The sequence below is a fragment of the Zophobas morio genome, unplaced genomic scaffold, assembly GCF_036711695.1.
Source record: "Zophobas morio isolate AGI-343-1 ecotype UQ-CSIRO unplaced genomic scaffold, CSIRO_AGI_Zmor_V1 ptg000030l, whole genome shotgun sequence".
In the NCBI taxonomy this organism is placed as follows: domain Eukaryota; kingdom Metazoa; phylum Arthropoda; class Insecta; order Coleoptera; family Tenebrionidae; genus Zophobas; species Zophobas morio.
Window position 1 is genome coordinate 4256186 of NW_026972135.1, and position 12545 is coordinate 4268730.

Below are 12545 nucleotides of genomic sequence, written 5' to 3' on the forward strand. Positions count from 1 at the left end.
CAAATTTAGAGAGTCGAGGCGAAAATAAAAATATACCCTGAATATTTTCCTAAAATTTTAGGAACAAACTCTGTCATTTCATGTATTTTCAGAAATATTTTGTATCTACTGATTGTCAAACTTTCAGATAATAATAAATATTTCAAATGTAATGTAATTTTACTCGAACCTGCTTTTCTATACAATGTATGAAAAATAAATACGGTGTCTTTTTTTATTTGATACAACCCCTTGTGGTCACAGTTTTCGCCCAGTGGCTAATTCTTGCGGTTTTTCCAAGCGGAAATATGCGAATTTTCGATCGACGTTAACACGTGGTGTAAACTTGTTTTATTGTTCGTAAATTCACAGTTCATGTCAGGATTTTAATCGTTAACTGATTCAAACACAATGTAACTAGGAGATTTCATGAGATTTTGTTTATCAAATTATGAATAAGGTTTCTGGATGCTTATACTTAAATGTTACATTATAACACTTCTTAAGTCTTCACACAAGACTGCTAATATTTCATTTACGGCAGTTAAACCAATCTAACGTTGGCCCACTCTGGAAAAAGGACTGTGAAAGTGCAATTTTAGCCTCAGTAAGTTTCTTCAGTTCCGAACCTTACGTAATATTTTTGTCTGCACAAGTTTTATTTCACACCAGATCTTTTTTGTTTTTATAAATCTTTGCTAGTTTTTTTTCATATAAATTGTCTGCTATTCAATCTTAATTTCAGATAAGAATTCTTTGCTGTTTCGAATTTCACAAGAGTGTATGGCGAATTTAAATGTTGTTTATTGCTCCTTTTAAAACTTTGACACTTGTTCAGTTGTAGTTTAATAACAGAGTTATAGAAATTTAACATTTAAATGGAATTGAGGTAAATAACACAGAAACACGTGGCGGAAGCGGAGTGCGCGGTTCTTTGCCGAGCTGGCGGTTGCGCCATCTGCACGAAAGATGCAGGCCTAGAATGAAGTCACTGATAGAATAGAATCACCGTCGTGGTGGGAGAACAGCCACGACCAGGAGCCCCAAACTCCGTCGTGCTACAACGCCCCCTATGGATAATTTTGTTCTCTTGTTGTTACTTTTTCTTTGTTTTTATTAAACTTGTGATTTTTACTTTAAAAAATCAAATAAAATAGTTATTTAGTAAAATAAGTCAAAAAATATCTCTTTAATTCAAATCTAGTTGTTTGAAGAATAAGTGTTTGATCGGTCAGTTTGACATTTGTAACACAAAATTGTTCGTATTTTCGGAGCTTCAACATTGTTTTAATGATTCAAAACAATAAAGTCTGAGAAATTCTGTAAACTTTCAATAACGAAGACTATTTTCGTATGATCGTGGTGCAAAGAAAGTTGAACCACACTACTTGCCAAAATTTCAATGAATTAAATATGTCCGAACAAGAAAAAATTGTATCGAAGATATTTGAAACAAATTATTGATAATTTAAAAAATTGGTCGAAGGTTATTTCCACGGAACTTCCCTCGCTCCTGAAGTACAGCTTAACAAATCCTGCTTTTTGAAAAGTTATACGATACTTAAATAACACTCGAGCTTTTTTGACTTGAGTTTTTCAATTCTTTAAGTTTCCATTCTTTTGTTTTTTCAGTTTTTCGATTTGCATTTTTCCAGTTTTCAAGTTTAATTTTTTTAATTTTTCAATTTTACAACTTTTGAATTCTCCAACATTTATATTTTGCTATTTTTCGACTTAAAATTTCTCTTTTTTTATTTTCTTTATATTTACAATTTTTCAATTTTTTGTTTTCGTTGTTTCTTCATTTTTACGAAATGCAACTCTTCGAGTTTTCACTTTAAAATTTTTCAGTTTTTCGATATTTCAGTTCTCTAGTTCTTCAATTTTTCGTTTCCGTTATTTATTTTCTCTATTTTTTGCAACACTGTAAAAGTTAACAATTATTGCTTTTCAGGTGTTAAAGCCGTTTCATCTGAATATAAACAACAAATTTTCATAATTTTTAAAATTTTAGACTTTTAAATTTAAATCGTAAAAAATTTCGTGTAATATTATACCTGGGTAGAATTTGATATGCTCTATTTTCCGACTGCATTTGTATCAATTCGTCGTTTATTCCAAATTTACCTGTAATCACTAGTTTGTCATTAATTTTGAAATTTTCTCGATTTAAAATGTTAATCTTTCCTTTAAACCATAAATTTTGTCTTCTTTCTGCTGCAATAAATTTTGACAGTACTTTGTTGAACACTCGATTTCTTTTAACTTTAAGTGGTAGACGAAATCTTTTTGTCAAAGTGTACTTTAAAATATAATTTTAAAAATACATAATCATCTCATTATAACGACTAATTTTATCATTCTACAGTATAAGATCATTTTTTTATTCAAATTAGATAAAATAAAAAAGCGCTGATCGTAACTTTTTTTTATACTATTAGCAATGACATTTATGGTCGAAAATGTTAAAAGTCCCAAATCAGTCTTATCTTATCAAAGACTAGCCCCACCCACCCACCCTTTATTTTCTTAAAGGATCTTTCCTTTGCCAGAATCAGTCTTATCTTAGCAGACACTAGCCCCGCCCACCCACCCTCTATTTTCTTGGAAAGTATATCATTTGCTACAGTCAATCTTATCTTAACAAGTACTAGTCCCGCCCACCCCCTCTTCTCATTCAAACGACTAATTTTTTTTTGTTCATTATAAGATCATTTATTTCATTCAAATTGGATAAAATCAATCACTGAAAATGAGACAGGGTGGGTGGGTGGGGCGAATTATGTTCTTCTGACGAGAAGAGTGCAAACTAAAAATAGAATTTAGGATGTAAAAAAAGTAAAAAAAGGGCCCTAATCGTAAATTTTTTTGTTATACTATTAGCTATAACATTTATGATCGAAAATGTTAAAAGTGCCAAAATCAGTCTAATCTTATCAAATATTTGGCCCCGCCCACCCACCCCTTGTTTTTGTCAGAGGATCTGTCTTTTGCCAAAATCAGTCTTATCTTAGCGGATACTAGCCCCGCCCACCCACCCTCTATTTTCTTGCAAAGTAGGTATATCATTTGCTACAATCAATCTTATCTTAACAAGTACTAGTCCCGCCCACCCCCTCTTCTCATTCTAACGACTAATTTTATTTTTGTTCATTATAAGATCATTTATTTCATTCAAATTGGATAAAATCAATCACTGAAAATGAGACAGGGTGGGTGGGCGGGGCTAATTATATTCTTCTGTCGAGTGAGAGTGAAAATTAATAATAGAATCTACGACGTAAAAAAAGTAAAAAAAAAAAGCGCCGATCGAAGTTTTTTTTATAGTATTAGCTATGAAATTTATGGTCGAAAATGTTAAAAGTGCCAAAATCAGTGTTATCTTATCAAATACTAGCCCCCCCCCCCCTTTATTTTCTTAGAGGGTCTGTCATTTGCCAAAATCAGTCTTATCTTAACAGATACTAGCCCCGCCCACCCACCCTCTATTTTCTTGCAAAGTAGGTATATCATTTGCTACAATCAATCTTATCTTAACAAATAGTTCAGTACATATTAGATGATTTATTTCAAGCAAATTGGATAAAATCATTCACTGAAAAGGAGACAGGGTGGGTGGGCGGGGATAATTATATTTTTTGTCAAGTGAGAGTGAAAACTAATAATAGAATCTAGATTGTAAAAAAAGTAAAAAAAAACTAGTCGTAACTTTTTTTGTTATACCTAGTATTTGCTATAAAATTTATGGTCGAAAATGTTAAAAGTGTCGAAATCAGTCTTATCTTTTCAAATACTAGCCCCGCCCACCCACCCTTTATTTTCTTACAGGGTCTGTCATTTGCCAAAATCAGTCTTATCTTAACAAGTACCAGCCCCCCACCACCTCTTCTCATTCTAACGACTAATTTTATTTCTGTTCATTATAAGATCATTTATTTCATTCAGTCTGGATAAAATCAATCATTGAAAAGGAGACAGGGTGGGTGGGCGGGGCTAATAATGTCCTTTGGTCGAGTGAGAGTGAAAACTAATAATAGAATCTAGGATGTAAAAAAGTGGCTTAGTCGTAACTTTCCTTGTTATACTATTAGCTATAAAATTTATGGTCGAAAATGTTAAAGCTGTCAAAAATCAGTCTTATCTTATCAAATACTTGGCCCCGCCCACCCACCCCATTTTTTCCTAGAGGATCTGTCCTTTGTCAAAATCAATCTTTTCTTAGCAGATACTAGCCCCGCCCACCCACCCTCTATTTTCTTGGAAAGTGTATCATTTGCTACAATCAATCTTATCTTAACAAGTACTAGTCCCACCCCCTCTTCTCATTCAAACAACTAATTTTATTTCTGTTCAGTATAAGATTATTCATTTTATTCAAATTGGATAAAATCATTCACTGAAAAGGAGACGGGGTGGGTGGGCGGGGCTAATTATATTCTTCTGTCGAGTGAGAGTGAAAACTAATAATAGAATCTACGACGTAAAAAAAGTAAAAAAAAAGCGCTGGTCGAAGCTTTTTTTATAGTATTGGCTATGAAATTTATGGTCGAAAATGTTAAAAGTGCCAAAATCAGTGTTATGTTATCAAATACTATCCCCGCCCACCCACCCTTTATTTTCTTCTTAGAGTGTCTATCATTTGTCAAAAGTAGTCTTATCGTAGCAAGTATTAGCCCCGCCCACCCCCCTCTTCTCATTCTAACGACTAATTTTATTTCTGTTCAGTATAAGATGATTCAAATTCAGTTCATTCAAATTGGATAAAATCAATCACTGAGAAGGAGACAGGGTGGGTGGGCGGGGCTAATTATGTTCTTCTGTTGACTGGGAGTGAAAATTAATAATAGAATCTAGGATGTAAAAAAAGTGGCCTAGTCGTAACTTTCCTTGTTATACTATTAGCTATAAAATTTATGGTCGAAAATATTAAAGCTGTCAAAATCAGTCTTCTCTTATCAAATACTTTACCCCGCCCACCCACCCCCTTTTTTCCTAGAGGATCTGTTCTTTGCCAAAATCAGTCTTTTCTTAGCAGATACTAGCCCCGCCCACCCACCCTCTGTTTTCTTGGAAAGTATATCATTTGCTACAATCAATCTTATCTTAACAAGTATTAGCCTCCCCCAGCCCCCTCTTCTCATTCTAACGACTACTTTTATTTCTGTTGAGTATAAGTTCATTCGTTTCATTCAAATTGGATAAAATCAATCCCTGAAAAGGAGACAGGGTGGGTGGGCGGGGCTAATTATGTTCTTCTGGCGAGTGAGAGTGAAAACTTATAATAATAGAATTTAGGATTAGCTATAAAACTTATGGTGGTGGAATATGTTAAAAGTGCCAAAATTAGTCTTATCTTATCAAATATTGACCCCGCCCACCCACCCTTTATTTTCTTAGAGGGTCTATCATTTTCCAAAATCACTCTTATCTTAGCAGATACTGACTATTTGTTCTTCTGTAGAATGGGAAGTGAATTAATAGAATTTAGGTTGTAAAACAAGTAAAAGAAGCTCTAATCGTATTTTTTCTGTTGTACTATTTGCCATAAGATATATTTCTTATTTCAGAAGAAAAATGATGAGAAATAAGCTCAACTTTAAACTTAAAACTGTTAATTAATGAGAATTTTATTATCCTATTAAAATTTTCTGCCTTGTTGCCGTTTAGTGCCGTCACCATGGTTGCCACATCAGCAACAAATCTCTTTAAAACATCCCGAATCCTAAAATGACGGTACCAACTTTACGACAGTTATTATGGTAATAAAATGATGTAAAATTGAAGAAATAAGACTCTCATTACGAACATTATTAACAACTACTATACAGGATGTTCATTTTATCTGGTCACGCCTGAATATTTCTGCATAGGCAACCCATTTTACGTTTCATAAACAGCTTTGATTAATTTTTATTTTTAAATAATAATAAATGCATAGCAATAATCAGAATGAAAATTATGATAAATTATTTCTGTCAGCTAAATATCTTCAATTTTCGTTTGCTTTAAAATGTTTTCGAATTCTAAAAAAACAGACATGCAAAAAAAAATTGCAATTTGGACGTCTCAAACTTTCATCGTGTGCGTTATTATTAAAATTAATTAAACTGGAGTGCATTAAAAAAATATTTTTAAAATTGAGATTTTAATTAATAAGGTGACAAATTACAAAAAATATGCACCTGTTTTCGACAAGCAGTTATATAACCTGAAGTATTTTCAGCTGTTTATCGTGGCTTAAAAACGAACAAGGCATTCCAGTGTAATTGTGGTTGCATAACCCGTTGAAGTCAGCTAACCTTATGTAACTAAAATCCCCAACTTGGTACTGGAGTTATTGATGTCTGACGTAGCAACTGTCACTGTCATCTCGCGTGTTCTGTCAGTTGTCGGCAAAAGTAGGCGTTTTTGCCCTCGAATAGTGTTTGTGTGGACAGATTAAAGGGCAACTAAGGTAATTTCGGATATTTTCAAAGTTCCAAAGCTCGAGAAACAATTACAAGTATTCTAACCCAACATCTAAATTATCGATTATTTGTAGGACCATCCGCTATGACGGACTCCAAGTATTTCACAACTACCAAAAAAGGTGAAATATTCGAACTAAAATCAGAACTCAACAATGATAAAAAGGAGAAGAAGAAAGAAGCCGTCAAAAAGGTAAAATTTGCACAATTCGTGTATCAAGGGGTGGTATTCAATTATGCCTTTGATTGAGTCTCGAGTTGAATGAATGTACAATCACAAGTTAAAGAGAAGGCTCCAGTTTCGAATTTTTCATACAAAAGGAAAATATTCTTAACAGTAGTAATTTAATTGCATTTTTAATTGTTGTTAGTTGTATTACTGGTTGCCTAAAAATGGAAAATGGGCATTATTTAGTAGCAAATAATTACATAGGGACCCTAGAATGTATGGAAATGATTAAATATCTTGAGAACCAATTGTACAATCCACACACAGAAATTCTCATTAACTCACTACAAAATTTTATTCAGTTATTAGTTAATTTATGTATTGTTTAATACTAATTGTAATTAATGATTATTATTTGTTATGCAATAGAGTAATTATGTGTCCAACATAAGAGTGTGATCCATTGCAGGTGATCGCCTCGATGACAGTCGGCAAAGACGTCTCAGCTCTATTCCCCGACGTCGTCAACTGCATGCAAACCGACAACCTCGAGCTGAAAAAACTCGTGTACTTGTACCTGATGAACTACGCCAAGTCGCAGCCCGACATGGCCATCATGGCCGTCAACACCTTCGTCAAGGTATGTACATCTCCCCACTCTTTCCTAAGATGAGTTTGCTTATATCGCAACACTCTCTCAATTATATTTTTACTGCAAGGATTTGCCTACATCTCAGCTAGTCAAGGTAAATTCAGTTCTAATTCTCGTAGACTTATTAAATCGGTCACCACGACTGTATTACGGAAGGTGTTTTTTATTGTCTCAAGGACTGCGAGGACCCGAACCCGCTCATCAGGGCGCTGGCCGTGCGGACGATGGGCTGCATCCGGGTGGACAAGATCACCGAGTACTTGTGCGAGCCGCTGAGGAAGTGCCTGAAGGACGAGGACCCGTACGTGCGCAAGACAGCGGCGGTGTGTGTGGCCAAGTTGTATGATATTTCGTCGGGTAGGGGTGGTGTGGGGGTGGTCGAGGAGGTTGTAATTTTTTTTTTCTTGGTTGGTTGTAGGGTTGGTGGAGGATCAGGGGTTTCTGGAGCAGTTGAAGGATTTGTTGAGCGACTCGAATCCGATGGTTGTGGCGAATGCGGTGGCGGCGTTGTCGGAGATCAACGAGAGTAGTCCTACAGGGCAGCCTTTAGTGGGTGAGTTTGGAAAAAAGTTGAGTTGTTGTAGATTTGAGTGCACCAGAAAAATGGCTAAAGTTTGTTTGACCACAAATTTTAAATATTCTGCACTCAATTATTTATTAAGATATTTTATTTTTGTAAAGCGCAATGTACCTTTTTGAAAATTTAAAAGCAGTCTGGGTAGGGTTTTTTACGCTCATTTCAACGGTGTGAAGTTTATTACAATCGGACGTATACTTTTGACAAAAACTTGGGCACAAGTTTATGTGTTTCCCTATGCTGGAATATGCTTTAGCTCACCCTTAAGGATGCCCAGTAGCAGACCGAAAAATGAGCTAAATAGATTTTCATTTTACGGGCGTAATTTCAACTTTGAAAAAAAGATCGACATTTCAATTGATAGATTATGTCTAAATCTCTGGGGAAGACACAATATTTTCTAAAATAAGTGATTGTTTAGTGTTTAATTAATCGTTCATTCTTCGAAGGAATTTGCGTTTTTAGACGAGGAAAGAGCATTTTTCGCTTCAACTTTTATATCAGTGCAAAGACAACATTGAGCTCTATGGGGAAGACCCGGTCATTTTTGTTTAAAATTTATATTTATCAAAATATTTGCTTTTTAAAAAAATACTGAATAATGAAAATAAAGTGAAACTAGGCAACTCTATTTACAAAGATCCGTTTCAATAAATGGTTGAGTTTTACACAGCAGGGAGCCTTGCCGACCGACCTTTTCAGGTAATCAGTTCAGGTACTTTAGGTCATAAAAGTCATAAATACTCTTAGCTGACCAACATTGTTGAAACTCTTTTACAAGTCGATTGCTTTCATTGCTGACATAATTTGATTTAAAAGTATGCGAATTTTTATAATTTTATACATTCTACTAAAATATTTTCTTTCAAATATTTTTTATTAATCTGTCATTTTATATATTAATCAATACACAAAACTGACAAGATTTAGATTCTCATCACTTCACTAACCACTTATTTAGCTGAACAATCATATTTATTTAAATTTAATTTTTTGATACTCTGTTCCGCACCACCTATGAAGCAGAGTATTATAGGCACGTTTTTTACGTGTTATCTCCAGTAAACCTATTCCACTAATACTATTTATTCCTGTGTGTGTTTATACTAGAAGGTCGAAAGATTTATATGAACTGCACATGACGCGAATGCAAATAAAAAATTTTAATTGTACAATTTTTTCTTTACAATTTGTCTAATGGGTTGACTTGTTTAATAACGAGAATCTACTCTCTCCGGAAGTAAGACACATAAATAAAATTTTTCTAGGGCTCTATTATAATATTTTCCCAAAATTTATCATCTCGTTGAATTAAGCATTATTTAAATTGGACATTTTATATATTTCTACGATAGCGTTTTTGTTTATTAAGCCGTCTGGCGATGCCGCTAAAAATGTACAAACCGCATTGTCTTATTGTCAGTTTGGTGTTACTGCAAAATGCTTCAGTTGCCCTTTCTTCATTTTCTATGCAAAGATTTTGGGAGAGTACATGTTGAACTAAATTTGCAGGGATGTAAAATGTTTTTCACAGTACAGTAAGATTAGCCGTGTTAATTGTTCTCTCATTTTGGAAATTTTACCAAAATAACGTTCGGTTAGTCTAAAGGATTTTTCTGCGCACCATTCTGGATTATTGCGTTCGCCAATTGTGTTTTGTTCGATTAAAAAGACATCAACGTTTGAAAGTTTTTTGAGAAATACTTTTTGCGCTGTGACATATCGGGTATTTCAACTGCTTCGTTAGATACATCGTCGCCCGAGAACTTGTATGATCCACAGACCGGAGCGCGCTCAGGCCAATGTCGACTCTATAAGCCTCCAGAAGTTCTGCGGAAAATAGTTCTTATTTAGATACTTTTGGTTACACACGTCTCACATGTTTCACTCGATTTTGACATGCAACTATTTTTTTGTTTAACTAAGAATTAATTCTTTCATTGCGTTTGATACTAACGTCCTAAATTAGCAATACTAGTGGAACAGTAATCATGCAATAGATTTTTTTTGGAAAGTACAGTTATTTTTATGTTTTAGCAGCAATGTGTTCTATTTTCTATTAATTTTTACATATTTTTAGTCACAATTTTGGTAGTTATTTTTCACTTTTATTTTTAGCAATAATATATAGTCCAAACATGAAAAAATAAAAAAAAATAAAAATTGGAAAATCTAAAATTTAGAAATCGAGAAATTGAACATTCGCATAATTGAAAAATCGAAACATCGAAAAGCTGGAAAATCGAAAAATTAAAAAAAATGGAAAATCAGAAATTTAATAAATTACGAAAATTGAACAACTGAAATATGCATAAAAGAACTGAAAATTCGAGAAATCTAAAAATCTAGAATTTTAAAAATTGAAAAATTAAAATATCTAAAAGTTGAAAAATTGCGAAATCGTATCATTGAAACATCGGACAATTGAGAAATCGAAAAATACAAAAATGGAGAAATCGAAAATTTGAAGAATGGAAAAATTGAAAATGTCAAAAATTAAAATACTGAAAAATTGAAACATCAAAAGTTAAAAAATCGAAAAACCGAAAAATCTCAATAATGTATTTATAAACCACAAGTTCAGGATTATGCTACTAAAAAATTGATAATGTCATCTCAAAATTTTGCCGAATAAATTTTACTAACAATGTGCAAAATATGATGAGTTTTTACTTGTAATTTATCATTGCATTCATATTTTTTAGATTTGCTTATATACCTAGGTGGCTCAAAAAAATTAATGAATGAGTCAATTTATTCTATTGATTAAATCAGGAACGACTCACTCCATTTTCCCAGAAATTTTTGGAATACTGTTATTTTTAGTCTAATCCACATTGATTTACCTGTCCTTGTAAAATATTGATGATTTCATCACAAAATTGTGTACCTAAAGTAAAAATTTAACTCGAAAATGCTGGATATGTTTCATTGTATTTTAGGTCCGAGGGAAGTTCTGTCGAAACAACTTTCCATCAATTTTTTTTGCTGTTATATTTGAACATAAACAGTTTATTTTATATATTTTTAAAACATTATAAAAAAAATAAAAGTTGGGTTAGACTGAACCTTGTGGGTTTCACAATCTATTTTCCGCAGCATTTTAAACTTTCAACTCAATTTCTTTCAAAATACATACAAATGGATTTCGATGGTTATTTCCCTGTACCCTTCATTTGAAAATAAATAAGCTTATCTGGTGTTGTTTACCGATTTGCATTTTATGATGGACTCTCTCGTGTTTTTGGGTCGGTACCTGCGATAGGTCGGTACTTTGGGTTGCATAGTTAAAAAAATAATTCTTCTCACTGTAATCGATTTTGCGGGCGACGACTGGGGACCCTTAAAATGATGAAGAGTTTATGCATATTATGGTTACCTGGTTTCTTAACAAATTCTATGCTAAACTCGTTTTAGAACTTTAACTCTCTAGTGGGTTAATCTTCTCTTTGTGGGGACGAACCATATATAATAATCCCGGCAGGTCAGGCAAACCATTCGTAGAGGAAAACATGAATTTTGCAGTCAGTCTTATCTAAACAAGTACTAGCCCCGCCCACCATCTTCTTCTCATTCTAAGGACTAATTTTATTTCTATTCTGTATAAGATCATTAATTTCATTCAAATTAGATAAAATCAATCATTGAAAAGGACACAGGGTGGGTGGGCGGGGCTAATTATGTTCTTCATTCGAGTGAGAGTGAAAACTTATAATAATAGAATTGAGGATTTAAAAAAAGTAAAAAAAAGAAAACACCAATCATAACTTTTTTTGTTATATATATTTTATTTTTTGTTTTTTTCTTATTTCTTCTTTAGCTTTTCTGGTATAGATTTTCAGACGGTAAATTATTATTCTTGCAGTAAATTTTGTTTTGCTGTTGCAGCATGTTGGAAACTGTATTCAGCGATAAGTCGAATTTTCCCTAATTTCTTTCTTCATGACTTCCAAAACATTATCAGTGCAAAAATTATTATTCTTTGAATAACTTCTCAAATTACAAAATATTTGCTCTACTAAAATTGCTACTTGGAACGCGTTCTCTGAAGCGTAATGTAAAGCACCAGTTTTATATTCTTTTAATGTCACAAATTTTGCATAATTTTCTTTACAATTCTTCTTAGAAACCAAAGCAACAATACATTTTTTGCAAATTTTGATATTTTATCAAGCTTTTGACAACGTAACCTGTGCAACTGTACAAATAATTTTTTTCTCTCAAAGAAAGTTCTTTTTTCTGCAAATTCCAATTTCTAGGTAAAGCTAAATTTTCTTTTCCTTTAGGAACATCGTTTTCTTTTTTGTTATTATTTTTAATATAACTCAAAAAACCAACTAAAAGTGTTGTTTTGTCGGTTTCGTAACTTAAGTTATTTGAAACGTCCAAATATTGAGAAACTGATAAAAGTTGTAAGTCATATTTAAATTGATGGCCGTAGGGACCGGATGTCTTGACCGAATTTGGGAAAATACATTTTCTAAACAATCTTGAGAAAAGCTCGATGTTAATAAAAATGAATTTTTTTTTTCGTTCAAAAACAAGTTTTGCAAGTGTAAAATTGATGTTGTAGTCAGTATAACACCTGTTTGAATAGGCTTCCAAACTGCTTTTCGAAATTTGTCAGGAACGACTTTTAAGTTTAAAAACAACTTAATGAACTCTTGAAGGAATTCTATAGTTTCCCTATAGACAGCCATA

At 32.9% G+C, this 12545-nt stretch overlaps 1 protein-coding gene across 1 annotated transcript in view; it reads left to right on the top strand.

The window, feature by feature from the left end:
• Window positions 1-6327: 6327 nt before the first annotated feature.
• The window catches only part of LOC135138014 (AP-1 complex subunit beta-1), a 28303-nt gene continuing 22085 nt past the window's right edge, over window positions 6328-12545 (top strand). Inside the window, exons 1-5 of the mRNA XM_064067829.1 lie at window positions 6328-6433; window positions 6521-6639; window positions 7085-7255; window positions 7444-7624; window positions 7686-7820. Coding sequence (XP_063923899.1) covers window positions 6532-6639; window positions 7085-7255; window positions 7444-7624; window positions 7686-7820 — 595 coding nt within the window. The 5' untranslated portion in view covers window positions 6328-6433; window positions 6521-6531. The remainder of the gene's footprint in view (window positions 6434-6520; window positions 6640-7084; window positions 7256-7443; window positions 7625-7685; window positions 7821-12545) is intronic.